This window comes from Ruditapes philippinarum, unplaced genomic scaffold (assembly GCF_026571515.1).
Source record: "Ruditapes philippinarum isolate M1 unplaced genomic scaffold, ASM2657151v2 ctg5514_1_1_1_1, whole genome shotgun sequence".
NCBI lineage: Eukaryota > Metazoa > Mollusca > Bivalvia > Venerida > Veneridae > Ruditapes > Ruditapes philippinarum.
Genome location: NW_026855379.1, coordinates 267,482 through 287,223, shown reverse-complemented (window position 1 = coordinate 287,223; position 19,742 = coordinate 267,482). Strand labels below are relative to the sequence as shown.

At 30.1% G+C, this 19,742-nt stretch overlaps 1 protein-coding gene across 1 annotated transcript; it reads left to right on the top strand.

Moving 5' to 3' along the window:
* Window positions 1–371: 371 nt before the first annotated feature.
* LOC132743121 (neuropeptide Y receptor type 6-like) lies at window positions 372–3,218 on the top strand. Its single transcript, XM_060731638.1, has one exon. It carries the CDS (start codon window positions 1,521–1,523, stop codon window positions 2,451–2,453), a length of 933 nt encoding a protein of 310 aa, XP_060587621.1. The 5' UTR covers window positions 372–1,520; the 3' UTR covers window positions 2,454–3,218.
* The last annotated feature ends 16,524 nt before the right edge of the window (window positions 3,219–19,742 follow it).

The following is a 19,742-nucleotide window of genomic DNA, read 5'->3' as shown; positions in this document are numbered from 1 at the left end:
ATTTCAAATGTGAATAAAATTCTTAATCTGTTGACTAAACACATGATTTTGATATCATTTAAAAGCCAAAGTATAGTTTATACAATCAGGAATCCCAAGCTAAATTGGAAAACATACTTCATATTGCATTTACATATTGACCCACACGGAATATAACAATGATAATTTGCTTCAGATAAATTCTGTAAGCATTTGTTAGAAGTTCCAAATGTCACTATTCCAATTATCAAATTAATTCCATTATTCGTTCTACAACCGATGCCGACTCTAAAGGTTACACTTACATACACAAAGTTCATAACAAATTACACCAGATTATGACGAAGAGAAATTATATGTATAACGATATTTCATAGCTTTAGTTTGTTGGTATGTCCCGTTCATAACATATGAAGAATTCTTGCAAAGAAACATAGGAATGCTGTAAAAAAAAGGATATTTTTAAGGGATAAGTACGTTATAAGTATAATCTTTCTAGACGTAAACAAAATATTGAATAACTACGCGATTTGAAACAAGTGGCAAACATCGAGGATTTCGCAAAGTTTATTTTTTTGTTGATTCTCAACATTTTTTTCTCAAGCTACAGTCAAACTTGTGAATAAAGGACATCAAAGGACATACCTTACATAGTCTTTATAGGCAAGTGGTCTTTATTCGTAGTGTATTTAATTGTATTTTTATCAATGAAGGTTTGTCAAAAAGTGGTCTTCATTGAAGGGTAGTTTTTATTCGGAGGTGTCTTTAACACAGGTTTAACTGTACACTCCAAGAACTCCAACGATCAAAATGATGTAAAGTATTCAAGTGTATAAAGTCTTATATTTGTTTGTCTGTGGATTGAAAAATAATTGTTTATATTGTAAATACCTAGAATGAAAGAAAATTGTCTATTTTATTGAAAGCAAATGATCATGTGTGATATCGTTGCAAAACCTACTAAAATAGCATTTAAGCCGTGCCATGACAAAACCAACATAGTGCGTTTGCGACCAGCATGGATCCAGACCAGCCTGCGCATCTGCGCAGTCTGATCAGGATCCATGCTGTTCGCTATCAGTTTCTCTACTTGTTATAGGGTTTGTAAGCGAACAGCATGGATCCTGATCAGACTGCGCGGATTATGTTGGTTTTGTCGTGACGCGGCTCATTTATTATGTTATCTTACAGTACTCTTGTATATTAAATAACATAGAAATTTGTTTGTTACAAATCTTTAAAGAAATAACTATAAGGCTATGAAAACAACTTAATTTTAATGTTTTTATCTAATAAAATATTATACCAGGTATAGCTTTATACACTTAAGGCTCTATTAGCATGTCTTTTTTACCGACAGCTCGATAGTATATATTACTTTATTTACAGTTTCAAGTGCAATGGCAGCCTGACATGCAACGAAGTTGTGATGAAGATGCGAACATTATATGTTATAATTATATGATAAACCGAAAATAGCAACACATTACATGAAAACTTGTTCAATTCTTCAAAGAATTTAAAAGAAGTTAAATGCAACAATGGTGTACGACATTTTATTTCAAACCACACCTCTTCAAATTGTGTTCATCATATTATACATTATAGTATTTCTGGTTGGAATTAGCGGTAACTTGCTAGTCGTTTTTGTTGTCCTTCGAAAGAAGGCAATGCACAGTATAACAAACATATATATAGCTAATCTAGCTTCATCTGATATAATGATGGGCTTATTTGCTATTCCTTTTACGCCTTTGCCTTTTTTTATGGAATCATGGATTTTTGGAGAGTTTTTATGTGCTTTATTGCCTATGACGATGTGTATATTAGTATACGTGTCAACTCTTTCATGTACAGTCATAGCCGTGCTCAGATATTTTGCCATTGTTTACCCTCTTAAACCAAAAATAGGACGATGTACGTGTTTCGTTATCGTAGTTTTCATTTGGTGTTTGTCCAGCGCAATTTCATGGCCTTTGGGATACTACAGCAAAACAAAAATTGTGAATGATACTGTTATATGTGAAGAAAAATGGCCGAAAAGGCAAGCACAGCTATCCTTTACTTTTACAAACATGGTACTTCAGTATTTGATACCATGCAGTATAATAATATACTGTTACGTGAAGATTTCACTGGCATTGGACAGACGTTCAAAGTCTGACATTGTAAGGAATAGCACAGATTCTGAACGCGAACAAAGAGAAATACAAAGGAAACGCCGGACTAACAAAATGATGATTTATGTTGTTACGATATTTGTCGTCTGCTGGATGCCATTAAATCTGTTTCTTATCATACAAGAATTACATCAGACATTTAAATATTCCCCGTACTATAGCCTGATTTTCTTCATAGCCCACCTAGTCGCTATGAGTTCTACAATATATAATCCATTTATATACGCATCCATGAGCGAAAAATTCAGGACTGAATTTAAAGATTTACTGAGCTACTGTCTGTGTTGTAAATAAAAATCCGATTGATATGTATATTATAGGATGGACTTTTAATTTAGTGCCACGTAATTTAGGATTTATAATCAAAAGTTTATTATTTCATGTAAGTAAACTGTGTCATACATTTCATATAGTTATTAACTTTTTTCATATCCATACAAAATGACACTTCTTTAACGAAAGAACGGAATGAATACACATTTATTTGTAAGAATTTCTTTTTTTTTATCTCTTTTATTTTCTGCTCTTATGTCATTATGGTTGATGCCTGGAAACTTCTAGATAACACAAAATATTCATAAAATGGATCAATCAAATACATTTGAGTCGACTATAATCTTTATAAATTCTATCTAACAGAGCTTGCAACCCTCATATTGGCAGTATCTGGAAAAAAGCAACAACAAAACATTAACAAAAAAGATACTAAAGCTTGTTCAAAATACTTCATATATGTAACATATTTTATTGATTGGTTTATGCTAACTGATGCAAGCAAACTTGCAGATAGATTCCAGATAATGGCAAACCTGAAAGAAATCAAGACACGGAAACCCGAAAAAGTTCAAAGTAGTTTCTATTGGAAAAAAGAAAACAAGTCAATCGAAATTGAATAAAATGAAATAAAATCCTACGTTAAAAAGAAGCAATATTGAAATCAATCGCATCATGATATTTTCGATAAAAAAGGAAAACTTGTTATTAAGGTATTAAAGTGTGTTATATGTTAGAATAATATTAATTGCGTAAATAAAACACAATGAGTCACTCAAAGCTATAACAATTAGAAAACAAAAACATGACCTTAACTTTCCAAACTTTCATTTTTCCTTTCTTTTTACTCCTCGTCTATATCAGACCTTAAACTATTTACCTGATACCACACAATACTGCTGTTTATGTTTTTTCAATATTTCATATATTCATATTCTTGTAACATGTAGAACTGTGTTTATAGATATTCTTTGTGATATTGTCTATTTTAACTGTAGTTACACAATAATTTGTTCTGATACAAATGTAACAATTTGTACTTGTTGTCTTTTGTGTGTTTTGTTATAAAAGCGTTTTCAAATAAATCTGCATCCTCTTTGAAGTTCACTTTTGTCAGTGTTATCAAGAGATCTCTGCTTTTAAGGTTTAAAAAACAACAATTGACTCACATATTGGAAAACACATTTGTTTGTACTTCAAAGGCTGTTACAACGATGTTGATATTCTGAATACATGCAAAGCACAACACTCTTTCTTTCACAAGTTCTTCATACAAGAAATCAACCACTTTTTTTTCTAATAACAAGAAATGCTGAATATTAAAGATTTCTTTTGTGAAAAATGTTTCAAATACTCTTTTGCAAACTTTGTATTATTTCGTGTAGTGATAATGAAAAGGTCATTTTAACATCTTAAAATATCAATACTTCATGGCTAGAGGCTGGAATATACATGTATAGTATGCACGATCGTATTTATCAAAATCATGGTCAACCACATTAGTAAAAAATTCAAATTGATATCTTTTTCAAGATACATGAACTTTTATTAGTCAAGCAAAAGGAATTATTGTAAAACTTCTGGCATACGGGTCAGCTGTTTTAAAATGCGACTTTGCTAGACAACTTAAAACACGCACAACTTTTTATCTTGATATTTACATACAGGTCGTAAATTAGCCATAGCCTCTCTGTTAGGGAACAATTTCATTCAATTATTCACTGATGTTTACAAGAAAAAGTAAAACTATTACGCGAAACTACTGTAAACTACTTGACATAACGTACCATATGAGTGTAACCAGCATTACTGTCAAAACTTTGATTTCGATTAACAGAAAAAAACTTGTAATGATAAAAGAACGTACATTACTTTACTGCCGTGTTTAATCGTTCAGTTATTTACATATAAGTATACTATGAATATATTTTAAGGGAAAAAGAACATTCTGAACTTGAAATACTTCGACATTGCTAAATATTTTGTACACATATGTAAATAATAAAGTATCTTCATTTGCTAACTTCTTCAAAGTTCTAAATTAATAACATGGCACTCCTCCTGTTTTTAAATTACATTGAGTGACGTGTGACTGTGTCTTCTATTTTGATGCTGTAAAATGATTAGAACTACTTTTTATTCATTTTCTTTACATCCCAGAATTTCTCCAAACTGATAATTAAATACATGAAAGAAAAGTTCATAAAGATTCGATGTTTTTCGTTAACAGTGATTATTCGTGAACCCTTGCATGATTGCGTAAGCTCATTTCACTGACAATTGTGTGACACGTTTCGTCATTTGATAAGGTCATTCCAATGTTTTTTTCAATCAATTTCAGGGGAAACGGGAAACTTGAATACCATATTATTCGCGATGACGCGTCTTCCTCTAAGATCGTTTATCTCTGGATGGAAGTCTTATTAGAATTTCATGATGACTTCCTGATAGTTCTGTATTTTAATATAAAATTCGTACGTTATAATATGCTGTAAAGAAAAGAATAGAAGAAAACATAGTCCATGTAGATCTCCAAAAAGTCAAAATTGAAAAAGTTGTTGGCTCGGTTTGATTGAGCCTGTTCATAGACATATGACAGAGACAAATCAACAGAAACTAGACATTTAGTAGAAACAACGGCAATCCCAAAAGCTTGAATGATACTTTAATAGAATAAAAACAGATATCATAGCCTTTTCAAATTTGTGCATATTCAAATTAAATTTACTTGCAAGATTTCATACATTTAATGATATGGGTTCACAAAGAGTTGAAGCTTTGCATTACAAAGGGAGCGGTGCAAGTCACGACGTCATTCCGACATCAACGTGATTCATTTAAATTCTCACTTGACATTCATGCTATGATTTCATTCCGTGCGACCTTGGTAAATAGCCTGGGCACCAAGCGAACCGTATCCGTTCGCATTCAAAGAATGTCTGTCAGTTGTCTGTGCTCAGAACTTTTACTGATCTTTAATCTTTAAGATACTTACACTTTCCTTTCGTCCGAATCGCATGCAAAACTCCTTTTAAAATTTGGCAAACGCCCGTATAATTTGCAAACTGTACATACATATTAACGTCGTCAGTGTTGCTTTTTTATCATTTTTGTTGGTTTCATTAAACGCATTACTTGGCGGTTATATTCCGTTTCAGGTAAACGCCAAATTACGTCAATTTTGTTTACTTTTTTCTTTTCAACGGGTTAAGGAAATCATGCTTGCTGTAAAAACACGCTGATGTCTGATGTCGAAATTTTAAAAAGAATGACATCAGTAAAACATGTTAACGATTCGCGGAAATCATGTTAGATGATTGTATTTAATCGATAGTACATTCAACCCATTACTTCATAAGCATTTTGTGAAAAATGGCTTTTTTCATTGAAAAGTCTCCCGTTACAAGTTCAAATTGTTATAAAACTATAAAACCTGCTTCAATACTAATCAAACTTGGCACAAATGTTAGCTGGACCATTTCCTACGCAACAACATGCTCAGATTTAAATTTTCTGTTACCATGGCAACGACGGGACATCTCAAAATTGCCAAAAATCACTATTTTGCGTTGATTTTTTCCATCAAAATTGACTTCAAAGCGCTGCAACTTCTCTATGGATTGAGATAGAGTCAAATGCTTTTCAGCGTTGGTTACACGTTACCTTTTGATCGATCTGGGGTCATTTTTAGCCTCACACATGTCCAAAATTTTCTTGGCGATGAGGAGGACTCCGCCCCCTTCAAACCCCCCAAACAGAAGGGGGCACATCCCCCTTCTGGCAACCCCCTGATGTAGCTTTGGGTTGAGGGGCCATGCCGAAAAAGTGGTCACTTTTTAAAACAACATTTCTCAAACAAAAACAAGTGTTGGTGGCCTAAATAAGGCATTTTTCACCACTTGAGACACCAAAAAGGGGCGGGTAAAAATGCGTTAAAAGGTGTATATATCGCGTCAGGGTTAAAACAAGAACAAGTTTTAAAACAACAAAAATCCTTAAAATTCTTAGGTGCGCAAGTTGGCAAACTTTAGACTTTTAAAATAGAAATAAGAACAATCGTAATGACGTATATTGCCTTGTGGCTAGAAGTTTTGATAGTAACTACGTATGTGTTATCTAAAATGCAAATAATGCGTAATTATTGGAACTTTTACCCTTTAGCCCTCATATGCTTTACTGCTTGACATTTCAATAAGTCTACATGAAACGAGAGTTTCATAGAAAAAGGCAAATTGATCACACATTGATACTATCTTGCGTATTTCGCACGGGACGTCAAGTTAAAGACATTGTCCGAACGTGTTGGATATTGGCTTGCAATATTTTACCTTTCTTGAAAAGGATGATCCGTTCTGTTGTCAAAATCACTAATATAGAAGAAATTATCAGCATTTGACGTGTTTCATAATTTGATAATTTTAAAACACAGCTCAACTCTGAAATTGTAATAAAATTGAACTAAGGGTAAGAATAACTCAAATATCCTTAACTTGCAAGAAACTATTACACACAAACCTACGTGCTATTTATATATTATTCTCATATGATAAAAGCCGCTTTTCAAACAGTTCCAGAGATTTACGTATTTAAATATTCTTAAGCAGTTCTTATTTTCCTAATGAATATTCATTGGAAGCCGAATAGAACGATCATTATTCTTAATATTTTAATTACGAAACTTAAAAGCAATCCTATTTTGACAAAAGGTCACTAAGTTAGATATGTAAACAGGCATAAATTTAACAATATCGTATATCAATTTTCATTTCGTGGGGCTTATACCCAAAACACATGAATGATTTAAGAAATGTCATTAGGAACTCATTTCTGACTGTAAACTTTAATTATTACTTTCTATTTAACATTTTAAACGGCATACAAAATAGCAGTGCAAAAAATAAAAACACGATACACTTCATGGCTTAGTCTTATGACCTTGGATTTTAAAAGAAATCTGACCAGTACTTATAAATAAAATGCTGTAAACTTTAGACTAAACGATTGTAGTAGAAATTGTGATTACTGTCCAGTTGTTATTTAATCAGCTTGAAGTCATTCAACATAAAAGCTGTTTTTTTCAAACAAAACCTTGAGCTTCTTACACCACCGTAGTGAACGTGTTACAGTATCGCGTTTTCCGGTTTCAGTATAGAATTTTAAAGATAGAGGATTATTTGTGGGGAGGACAGGTAGGTGATTTTTATTTCGTCCATACTACAGGTAGTTTAGTTCCTAAAATATGTTTTTGTGCTTTGCTTGTAAAGAACAGAATCCGGTATCTAGTCATATATTTATTTAGACCCTGCACCGCTGATTTATCTCTATATTGTCTCATAAATATGCAGACTTGAAATTTGAATCGACAGACCAAAGCATTTTTCTCCCATTCCGAAATTATTTATGCATGCCAAGAAAAAGTAAATCTGCAAAACATGAGTCCTCTATGTTAGGAGTAAGAGTAAATGCATTTTGAATTGTAATATAAGGTATTTCTCTAGGATTTTTAAAACTGTATATTTGGAGTAAGTGGCGTAATTGATTAAAAAACTAGTAATTTACTCCTGGAACAATTATGCAAAATCGTAATAATGCAGCCAAGGTTTAATTAAGATAAATGTTGGTGATCTTATACAAAGATTAAATACAGGTTTAAAGTAAAGCTTTGCACAGACATGTATATCTGACATCATGAATATGTATTATTAAAGATTTTATACCAACTTGGACATGGCTGAGGTTAAGGTAACTTGTAAGGAAACCAGAGAAAAACTCGGATTTGTATAGAATATAGTTTCTTCGGTTATAGTAAGGACATCAAAGTGTTATGCATAAATTTGCCGCGTACTTCTTCTCAGCGTTGTTAAATTGCTGTGATACTCTTGAACTTTCGTTCACAATTATGATTGCTGGAGTTGATGTAAAAAGTCGTCAAGTGTTGACATACTGACGTGAGTGCTGTTAATATCTTAGCAACTCTAGGCATGTCCTTAATTAACCATAGCCTCTCTGTCAATTATTTCAAACTATTTTCGGACATTATATTTTTATGAAAGACGTTGCACGAAACACTGGTATGCTATGTATCAATTTCTATATGCCAAGAATATTGTTAGAACAACCTTTTATTATTTTGTGAAAAGATAAACATAATATTATAAAAACGCAATTGATAACATGCAATTTAAATGTTTCTACTTCTTAGATAAGTAAGTATCTGGAAGCTATACATACATCAACCCGTTGTACTGAAACCTTTCGCCAAATTGTTAGTTTTTTAATGTAAGCATTAAATGTCAAATATTCATTTCACACTGTTTCTTTGTTTCCAATAATAACGTAATAATTATTATTTATACAACATTTCTGTACGATCAATAAACTTATATATCGTAAATCGCATGAGTGAGCTATATGATTTTATAAAATATTAATAACAGCATAGGGGATGGTTCCTGAAATCAAAACATTCTTTCAAAATTCCATTGGATTCCAAACTGCGGTTTAAATTGTTTGTGAAATGAATGGAAGCTGATATCAGGTTATTAGTATAAAGCAGTAATTGTTACAATAAAATATCCAATTCTTTTTTATCAAAGGCTCAAAGTAATGCATTTTTCCTGTTCTACATTATAACACCTAATAATTATCGACTTTACACGTTACAAAACATGCCGCTTGTAATTACGCTTCCATCTTTATAATAATTGGGATTTTACTCTATTTTGTATTTCATTTTTCCGTATCCAAGTAATTGCATCTCAATATTTCTTCTGTTTTTATAGGCTCTTTGATTAAGTATTGCCCAACTTTAAATTCTCTCTCGAAGCAAGACGCTTTTAAGAAACTATTACGATATAATTATTCCCGATAGCAACAACAGAGAAATTGTTGCTACACTAATATTGAAAATAGGGAATGATGGGAAACTTGTACGTTTTATAAATATATATTTCTATGCTAACGACATGGGCGTTTTCTGCGTTCTTTTGGGACTCTCTTCTTAATTTGATATTAAAAACAATCCTGTAAAATTACAACAAATATTTTCGCAGAAACATCTTAAGCAAGACAAATCCATTGGTTATGCCATTGTAAGTATTAAATGAAATATTCAATAAACATGTCAGTTTAAAAAGTCATTGATGAATAATTATTAAGCATAGCAATAAGTGTTCGTTGTATGGAAAAAAATGACGGACGATGAAACTTAAAGAACATTAAGAATGTAGACCCAAAATCTATAATACTGGTGAGTAAGTCTGTTAAAATGGTCATGTTGTTAAAAGAGAAAATTAAAAATGTAATGAAAGCAAAAGAAGAAAATAAGTCATGAATTGTTAACTTTAATAACACTTTTAAACCATGTCTGATTATCCCCCTTTGAAGTTAGTTCAGTAAAAGTTCTCTTTAAATGAAGCTTTATTGTTGTATGGTATTTAACTTCAAAATATATTTTCAAACTTTTCATGAAAATTAACATGAATCTGGAGGCGTGCTGCTTTAAGCTCTTAAACGACACCAGCATTAAAACGGCATCAGACATTTAAAGCTGTTTAAAATGGTAACTTAACTAGATAACAAATGTTTTTTCAAAGATTTTCTGTTTGGAAGAATTGTTCTCGTGAAAAAGCCAAGATAAACAATTAGCAAGATATACTGTTTATAGAAAGATAAAAACGATTGACTTATTTAAAAGATATAATATAATGATATGAAATGCCATTCGATTACAAAAAACCTGTCCAATTGCTAGCTGGGTAGTTTAAATGCAAATTTTCCTTTTTGAAACCAACCTTATAGAAATACTTAAGTCCTAAAATACATTTGTTAGAAAGTATTTGTTTATTTGTTACCTTTATAAATGTTTTACTTTCATTAATGATTTAAACCAAAAGATATTGAAATAAGTTGAACAAAGTTATAAAAACTTCGCATTTTTTAAGCCTTTATCATGAACTAGATTTTTCAAAGTGTTATTATATAAAACGGTTTCAATTGCTAGTCTATGGCATGGGCTGTTCTGTATCATTCAATATCAAAACACATCACGTGATATATATGAAAGGATTTGAAATAGAGGGCATTATTCTCCTGTGATAAAAACCATTTTGCAAACAGTTCCAGAGACCTATTTAAATCCCCAAAGCTTGTTCTTATTTTGCTCATGAATAATCATTGAAAGCCGAGCACCAAAATCAATATCCTAAATAACTCATGGCCGGAAATGGAAAGAAATCATGTTTTAGCATGCGGTAACTTACTTAAACACAAAATGTACATCCGTTTATTCCTTTATTAAAATAATTGATTTTTCCTTTTGATGTCATTATGAAGTTTTTTGGCTAGCTTTTTCTTCGAGTATGTAAGATTACTAAAAAGCAAGAAAAAATAGACACGTTATAAAACATTCATTGTTACAGTAACAATTTGTTCAAATATTAACTGAATTATTTAATTAAACGTTAAAATTAAAGTAACTGTGTAGCTGTTCCATTCTGTTTTGCAAGAGGCCATTAAAACCAACTGTATGCCAGTCGCATTCAGAGGAGGAGAAATATGCACGTTTTTATCCCAAAAGCCAAATATTATTATCATGAATTTAGCAGACCAATCAAAATCTTTGAAGACAGATATTGAAACAAATCTAGTTTTGACATGATGCCATTCAGTAATGTAAAAATAATTTATTCAATATGTTACTATATAGTTTATTTTTAATTGCAGCTTCTAATTTTACTTGATTATTTTGATTTTATAATTATATACCACTACTCCTACCACAACAACTACTACTACCAATACTACTACTACTACTCTTAGCTATTAAAAACACATCTATAGTTTTCAACCAATTGCATTCGTTTTTCTATCTTTATGCAGTCAGGTAATTTTAAGGTATAAGAATTATTGTTTAGAAAAAAAGTTTTGTAAGACAGAAATGTTCGCTATAGTCTTTTTAAATCAAACATTCTTATGCCATTTATTGATGTAAAAATTTCAAAAGCATTTTTCGTATCACTTTACTTTGATTGACTGACATGTCTTGTCTTTTTTCAAATGAAATTCAAGCAATGCCAGCATTTTTACTAAATCATGTCGCAGCAAAGAATAATGGCGACATAAACAAAAGCTTGTAACAATCATGTTGTACATTTACTTTCATTGATCCAGTTACTCAATTCAATTCAATTCTTTATTAAGATGATTCAGGCCACCAGCCCATACATCACAATAAACATAAAACATAATTACATATTATAATACATAATCACAAAAAAAGTGGAAATTTACAGTAATTAACATAACAAGCAAGACTCGTAAATCACAATAAACACAAAACATATTTACATATTATAACACAAAATCACAAATACGATGAAAATCTACAGTAATCAACATATTTACATATATAAACAGGTAAATAAGTAGTTTTATAAAAACGAAAATATAAAGAGTGACTATTTAATTTGCCTGTTCCTGCATCTTGAAGAAACGAAAAACAAGAAAAAACAGGAACAAGGTTGTATTAATTCAAATATGCCCTTAAATAAGGGAGATTACCTTCAAGTATTAAATCTAGATAATCTAGATTGTTGCTATAACCAATTGACATAAAAAATAGTATAAAATATAGATAATCTAGATTGTTGCTATAATCAATTGACATAAAAATTAAAATTAATCAACATGTTAACACTGCAATAATGATGACCTCAGCTTTAGAGCATAATAAATAAACATAGCTAAACATTTTATTGTCTGTTCTTTTCTGGATGACATTAATACATGAAATTTGTTCAAAGTTGGATTATTATAATATTTTTTGTTAATATAATTTTCTCTTAGATGACTATAAGTTGAACAAACTAAAATAAAATGAAATTCATTTTCAATCTGGTCTTCACAAAAGAAACAAAATCTTTGATTTCTATCAATACCTACGTGTCTCCCTTTTTCAATCATTAAAGGGTGTGATGATGACCGAAGACTTACTAAAGCATTCCTAAATTTCTTGATGTCAACAATATCAAGGTAATTTTCATACTCAAACACTGATTTATAATTAATATAAGACGTAAGTTTAGCATTTGAATGACATTCAGCAGACCAATCTTGTAAATACTGATCTTTAAGCCTTAAATCGAGCTGTTTTAAAAATAACTTTATATTTGAAACATGCTGCTGTTCCCAAATATAACCAAAACCGTTTCTATATAAAAACAATTTAACATTAGAAGCCCTCATTAATCTTGGTCAATAAATTCCACGGAATTGCTGTCGGACACAGAGGCTGTGGTTAATGTATGACCTGTCTAGTTCTGTCAATAAAAACATGTATTCTGTATGAGTATCAAGGTTCGTTACATGCATAGAAAACATTCCAATAAATATGCCAGACGTTTTAAGCAAACTTTGCTTTCATCTTCCTCTTTCGGCAAAAAAGCTTATTTTACTAATCCTAGCTAATACTTGCATTATTACGTGTTTAACTTATATTCTTTACGTCCTTTTTTAGCTTTTCCGTAAAAATAACAATAACATCGTATTGTTACATAAAATGTCAAATTTATGACAAAGTAACAAAACATTACCGATTTTTTTTGTTTTGTTAAATGTCAATTCTATTATTTGTATTTTGTATTAGACTTTTTTTGTAAAGCATTAGCGAAATAATACAGTTAATGGTGTTAACATAGCAAACGTTTGTAAATAAAATTCTTCAAGTGCAATACCCTATTATTTGATCATGTAAGTTGAAACAAGCTAGGGAATATGAAGCACTTCGTCTTCGTTAACATACAATAGTAGGACATGTATTGGTAGATATTTAAAAATGGTATTGGAATAAAGAGTTGTCGAAGAACTGAGGTTTTAGCTTACTGGTTACTATTTAAAATATAGAAAATTTATAATAAGACAAAATATCTCGAGACAGTCTCTAATTATATTGTGGACAGAAATATTACCCTCATTCATTTCATATACAACATTATTATCTAAGATATTAGAATTGCATGACGCTAGGGGTATGTGCATAGTTTCACTATGTATTCCTTTTTTTTTTTGTATGATGTAACCGACAATAATCTGACAGGAAAGCACAATATAGTTAATGGTCTGTCTAGAAAAAACAAACATCCAGATATTTGTCTTATTATGCAAAATATCGTACGTAATGATTGGGAGTATAAAATTCACTTTAAATATTTTTTTTTTAATTTATTACTTTTGTTCAAATTATTTATTCTTTTGTATTTTTTCTCTGATTCAAATTGTTATTATTACCACGTAGAGTTTTAAAATGATTATGTTGTATAAAATAAAGTTAAATTATTTGAGTTAAAAAAAGATGAAGTTTCACTTTTTTCATGAAATAATACTTTATGTCTGCAATTTACATTAAGTTCAATTGATTGTCAATAAAGGTCCATTATGCCTCAGATATTGTTTTATTATTCATAAGTCAATTTCCTGAACCATCTTTCCTTTTGTTGCTTTCTGGTAAATAGTACAGTTGTATTACTTTAGTAATTTGTACTTGTATGGAAGTCTTTGTTTACATTTTACTGATTTTATGACCAATCATTGCAGTTTTACTTTTCTTCAAGTAATTAGCATCTAACATGCATTTAACCCGTTATTTAAATGTTATAAAACCAATGTTTTTTTAAGAACAAATTTATTCATTTCTAAGACATAATGTACCTTTAACACGTATGGATGGATATTCATAAGTAACATAGATTACTTTTTTACATTTGATAAAAATGATTACAGAATATTTTGGTAGGTAATAAAAAGAATAAAACAGATCATTATTTTGTAACTGTAACAATATTGTAACGGATGAAATGGTTTTTTTCCATGGAAATCAATTTATTAAGGTAAACTTAGTGTAGTTAAAATATGGTAGAATTTGCACGACAAAATATTTGACATTTGTTACCGGTTCAGATCGGAATATCGGGTAGCCGCTCATGGGCGACAACTTGGCAAGCAAGCGAAAGGTGACTTCATTCATAAGGTGTGAAATGAAAATAATTAGTTGATAGATTAACAGTAAGCATGTTATTTTTTTATTTAATTATCTAAAAAATTAAAAACAGAAGAGTATGTCGATATATCGTTACTACAGCGTCATAAATAGTGACATAGCAGCATGAATTTTGACGTTATAAAATGTTTACATCATTACAAATAAAATATATCATTTTATTATATAAGCCTTATAATTTAAAGCAGAACATATTTTTTTCAAAATGTATTACTAGCATTATGGTACACCTTTCACATTGACACTGGATAGCTTCAACATGTATTTAATAAAATACATGTTTTTCTAAATGAAATTTACAGACATTCTGGAAAGGTTTCTTATTCCTCGAGGGCAATGAAAACAAGATTTATTGATGGAAATAACATGTTTGGTTCCGTTCCATTGATACCAATCCTGGAAAACAATAATGAAAATTGCAACATCTCTCATTTTCTGTAATCAGTTCAAAAACCAAAACTCTTGAAATAATAAAGTATGAATTTAATTTTTTAAATAAGGAATAATAAAACACTAATGCGAACTAAATAACGGTGGATTATTTATAAAATTCTACATAATGACTAAACGATATACAACAACACATAATACATTTCAGTATTTTTTTTTCAAAATGCATCATTTGTCTGAAGAACTGTTTATTTCGGGTTTTCTAACTTAGAATTTAATTTTGACGTAAATTAAAGTAAATATTTTACATTTACAAAAAGTTTGATAATATCTTAATATACAAATCAGTTTTAAACTTATAATACTAAAGTAACATCATTTTATTTAAGATGATAAGATATTTTTGCTTTTAATTAAACACAAATGTAAAAAAATGGCGGTTTTTACTAAATAAACCTTGATATTTTATAAATATATGGGTATATAGCAATGTAAAAAGTGTTGTGTTTTTATACAGATTAAGCTAAGTTGTTATTATTTATCTTTGTTTTGTTTGTTTTTTACGTCGATTTCAAGACATTTACGATACGTGTAGGAGATTAGTCCAGCCAGCCGACTTTCCTGGATAGTTAACAAGTAACTACAAATTTCTACGCAAGTGGCCGAATACAATTACTAATGACTTCTATATCAACTGACGGTAAGACTCAATGTCCGAGATCAAAAATTTTGAGGAAAATTCTTATCACCCGAAAATGGAAGCAACGCCCGTTGTATTTCAAATCAGATGTTCCTCCTTTTTTATTTTCTTTACTCAAGGGAATCAGTCGAAAATCTAGAAAAAAAATTTAATTTTAGAGAAGAAAATTCGTGATATTTCCTTTTAAGAAATTGCGACATTGAACATTTCCCGTGAGTCTCAGTCATATTACCCGTATAGTTGTGATTTTGGTGAATTAACATTTTAACATTGTCAGGAAAAATGATATTCATAAAAATTACATTTGAAGTTGATTATGCAATTTAAGAAATTTTTTAGATAACAGACCACGTTTCTATGAAGGAAATTTTATGAATTTTAATTGTAAGTATACGAAAATGAGGGAAAATAACAAAATAAAATGATATCTTGTACGTTTTATATTTGCATTGCCATTGTTTTTAGATGTTTAGCTCAAAGAATTGATTTTATCAAAGTAGAATCTTAAGTTCCTCAATATATATTCATGGAAATAAGCCTTTACTGTTTAAGAGAAAATGTGAAACATATCCTGATGTAGAAAGCGATCAATATTACTCAATCTTTGTATTTTGTCAGATAATAGGCGGAAGCAAATTTCAAAAGTCATTGGCACCATAATGAAAAATATGATTGGTTCTTACCAAGCTGAAAACCATATGTTGTGATACACAAGTATCCAGTTAGCAACATTTTCTACCCTACATTATAATAATAAACATTGCCTTTATTTGTCTGTAAACATAGCTCTAAAACTATATTAAATAATCAAGTTAGGCAGTATACAAAAGTTAGTTTCTAATTTAAATTACCTTTAATTTATATAACATTTTGTCAAAAACATTTAATATTAACAGGAGGACAAATGCAAAAGAACTGATTAGCATAATATCGGTCATCTGTATTTAACATAGAAAAATGTATGGGCTTTTTAAAGTCTACATGTATAGTTGTTTTGTTTCTTTCGTTGTTAACAATTAATGACTTATGAATTTCAAGAAAGGTATCAAAAACACTGGTAATGCGTTTTGTTTTAGTACAAGCTTTATTCGAGGTATTGCATATAAACAATTAATTGAAACAAACATTTAAAAACATTAAATCTTGAGCAGAATATTCTACAGAATCAGCAATCAACTATTCTAAACTCACTTTGTATCATTGTCCTCTAGCAGGAAAGTTATTTTTCTATGTTCCTTTAAAACTACAAAGCCAGAACATTTGGCGTAAATGATTGAAAATGTACGTAATCAACGCGCAATTTACTGCTGAAAGACTCATTTGGCGTAATCATACGCTATCTTGAGAAGATATTGATTAATAAATATTGCTGTTAATTGACCTGGTAGCAGTAAAGATGTATTAACTGATATAGTACTTTTTAGTTTGATAGAATTCATCTATTTATAGTAACTACAACAATTTTATTCGATTTTCTGGAAACGTCCTGGAAAAAAATCTAGAAAATAAGAATCTTCAAAGAAAACCAAAAACGGCAAAATTGAAAATGCTGCAGGCTCAGTTTGATTAAGCCTGTTCATGGACGGCATGTCAAATGCAAACTACCGTACACGCCCCCTAGCACCGGCTTAAGCAGAATTCAACATTTAAGCATGAAATGGTAAAATTTTGAATTTAGAAAAATTAAACCTATGAAAGTTGTATCAAGAAGTCAATTTCTAGACAATATGTTGCAAACTTCGTTTACATATAAGATATTTTATCATATAGAACAAAGTGTCAAAAAGAAAAGAGGAACAATGACAATGAAAGAGACATTCGTTGTTGTCTATTAAAATCGTATTCAATAGTAAGACGAAAACACTTCAAATGAAGATTCGTGTTACTGTATCGCGTGTACAAAACAATATATTTTATCAATGATTATCAAGCAATGACGGTATTGATACAAAAATTGTGTTGCTGCAAATTTAGTGCGATACCATCACGAGACTGTACAAAAGCTTCTATTATTTTATTTCCTCATTAGTTCTGGTCAATTTATTCCATGGAATTGCTGCCGGACACTGAGGCTGTGGTTTATATATAACCTGTCTAGTGCTGTCAAATAAACATGTATTCTGTATGGGGATCGAGAATCGTTACACGAATAGAAAACATTCCCATAAATATGCGAGAAGTTTTACACGAACTTCGCTTTTATCAAAGGAAAACTGTTTTTGATATACATCAAAACGTATACAACGTTATTACATTTTTAACTTTTTCTTTCTTTCTTTCTTTCTTTCTTTCTTTCTTTCTTTTGTTCTTTCTTTCTTTCTTTCTTTCTTGGGTTGGGTTTGAAGTCGCGCCAGTACAGTATAGGTCATATGGCGATTTTGCAGCTCTACACGTGGAGGAAGACCTCAAGTGCCCGTCCGTGCATTATTTCAGGCACGAAGTGAAACAGATATGTAGCTACCAAAAAATAAAGCAATATTCATTCGTATCCATCACAATAAAATGTTGGTAGTGGCCAATTTATATTCAGAACAAAATTTCGTGTATGCCTCTAGTCTTGTCAAATATAAAATAATCTGCACAGTTATATGCATAACCTAACTTCCATCTATTTTTACATTTCTCTTTTGTCTTTGTATGATATCACAGACCTTTATCTGACAAGAATCTTCGATAAAATTAATGGTCTGTTTAAAAAAAAAATTGATTACATTCTGGCATAGAATGAAATAATTGTTACATATCTATAAGAAAAGAAAAAAACATACTTTAAAGACATGTTAACATTAACCTAATGTCATAAATATTTCAAGGACAATTTGTAAACATTTAATGTCATAAGAATTTCAAGAACGACATTAAGAACACTTATAATGCTTCTTATTGTTAGTTAAAAAGCTTGTTCAGTTTATTGTATTAAAACAGTTAATTTAAACAAATAATTACATGTTACATAACATAACATCTTGTATAGAAAATTCTATAGAATCAAGAAACAACTATTCTTAAGTCACAAGGTATTTTCTAGGAGTTTTAAAGCTTCATATCCAAAATAAGTGGCGTAAATGATTGCAGAGTAGGTAATCAGCAAACAATTTTCTACAACAAGTTTGACCAATTTCCTAGCAACTATGGACGTGGTATGAAAAAGTCAATTTCCATTTAATATTTTGTGATCTTCGTCTACATATAAGACATTTTATCATATAGAACAAACATACAAATATGTAAGAAAGAAACATTCCCTGCTGTCTATCTATTTATGTTTTGTCGACGGAGCACAAAAGTATACTATAATCAGTAATCAGATTGGAATTCCATGACACCAGAGGTATGTGCATGACCTGACTTTAATTTGTATTACATTTGTTTGTGTGTGAAACAGGAAAGTGTGATTGTTAGATTATAGGAGTATAGGTCAGTCTAGGACAAATAAAGAAGGATAGGTTTCATTCTGGAATAGAATGAAATAATTCATAAATGAGATGAAGAAAACAGAATTTAGCTATTAGTATAATTTTATCATTTTTAGAGTCATATTTTGCTTTTAAATACTTGCAATATATTAAAGTAAAATTAAGATACTTTGCATTCAAAGATATTTTCTTGAGTTTCTTCATTTTTTACAATGACATAGAAGAAAAATTAAACGAGTGGCTAGAATTATTTAAAACATGTAAAGAAGTATTTAAAGAAAATCATAATTGCAACAATTTATTGAATTTGATCATTATATCATTGTTTGAGTTTTCTTGCAGTGAGATTTTTACTCTTGAATGTCATTTTTCAAGAGAAACTATTGAAAGGTCTTTAATGAAGTACCATTATTCTGATGAGTAAAGAAACCAGTCGGTCAATACATACACATTTTTTATGACATTTTTGATGAATATACAGCGGGTCAGTAAGTAATAATATTTATACTAATGAGCGTTCCTTGTCTCATTCTTTATGCAAGATATAAGCACCATATGTAATATACGTCAGTACTGCTTATATTGATTACAAAAGAAGCGGAAAGCGTAAAGACAAATAATAGTAAAATAATGATTCATGTTTCAACAGGAAAAACTGTTTACCAGAGAGATTCCTGAGTGAACTGTATGTACATTTCCTAACCTTTCTGCGAGTAAATCAATGCCAAGAAATAGGAATTGTCCTAATG

Excerpts from the sequence above, each read along its gene's own strand:
- LOC132743121 (XM_060731638.1), top strand. The coding sequence starts at position 1,521 with ATGGTGTACGACATTTTATTTCAAACCACACCTCTTCAAATTGTGTTC.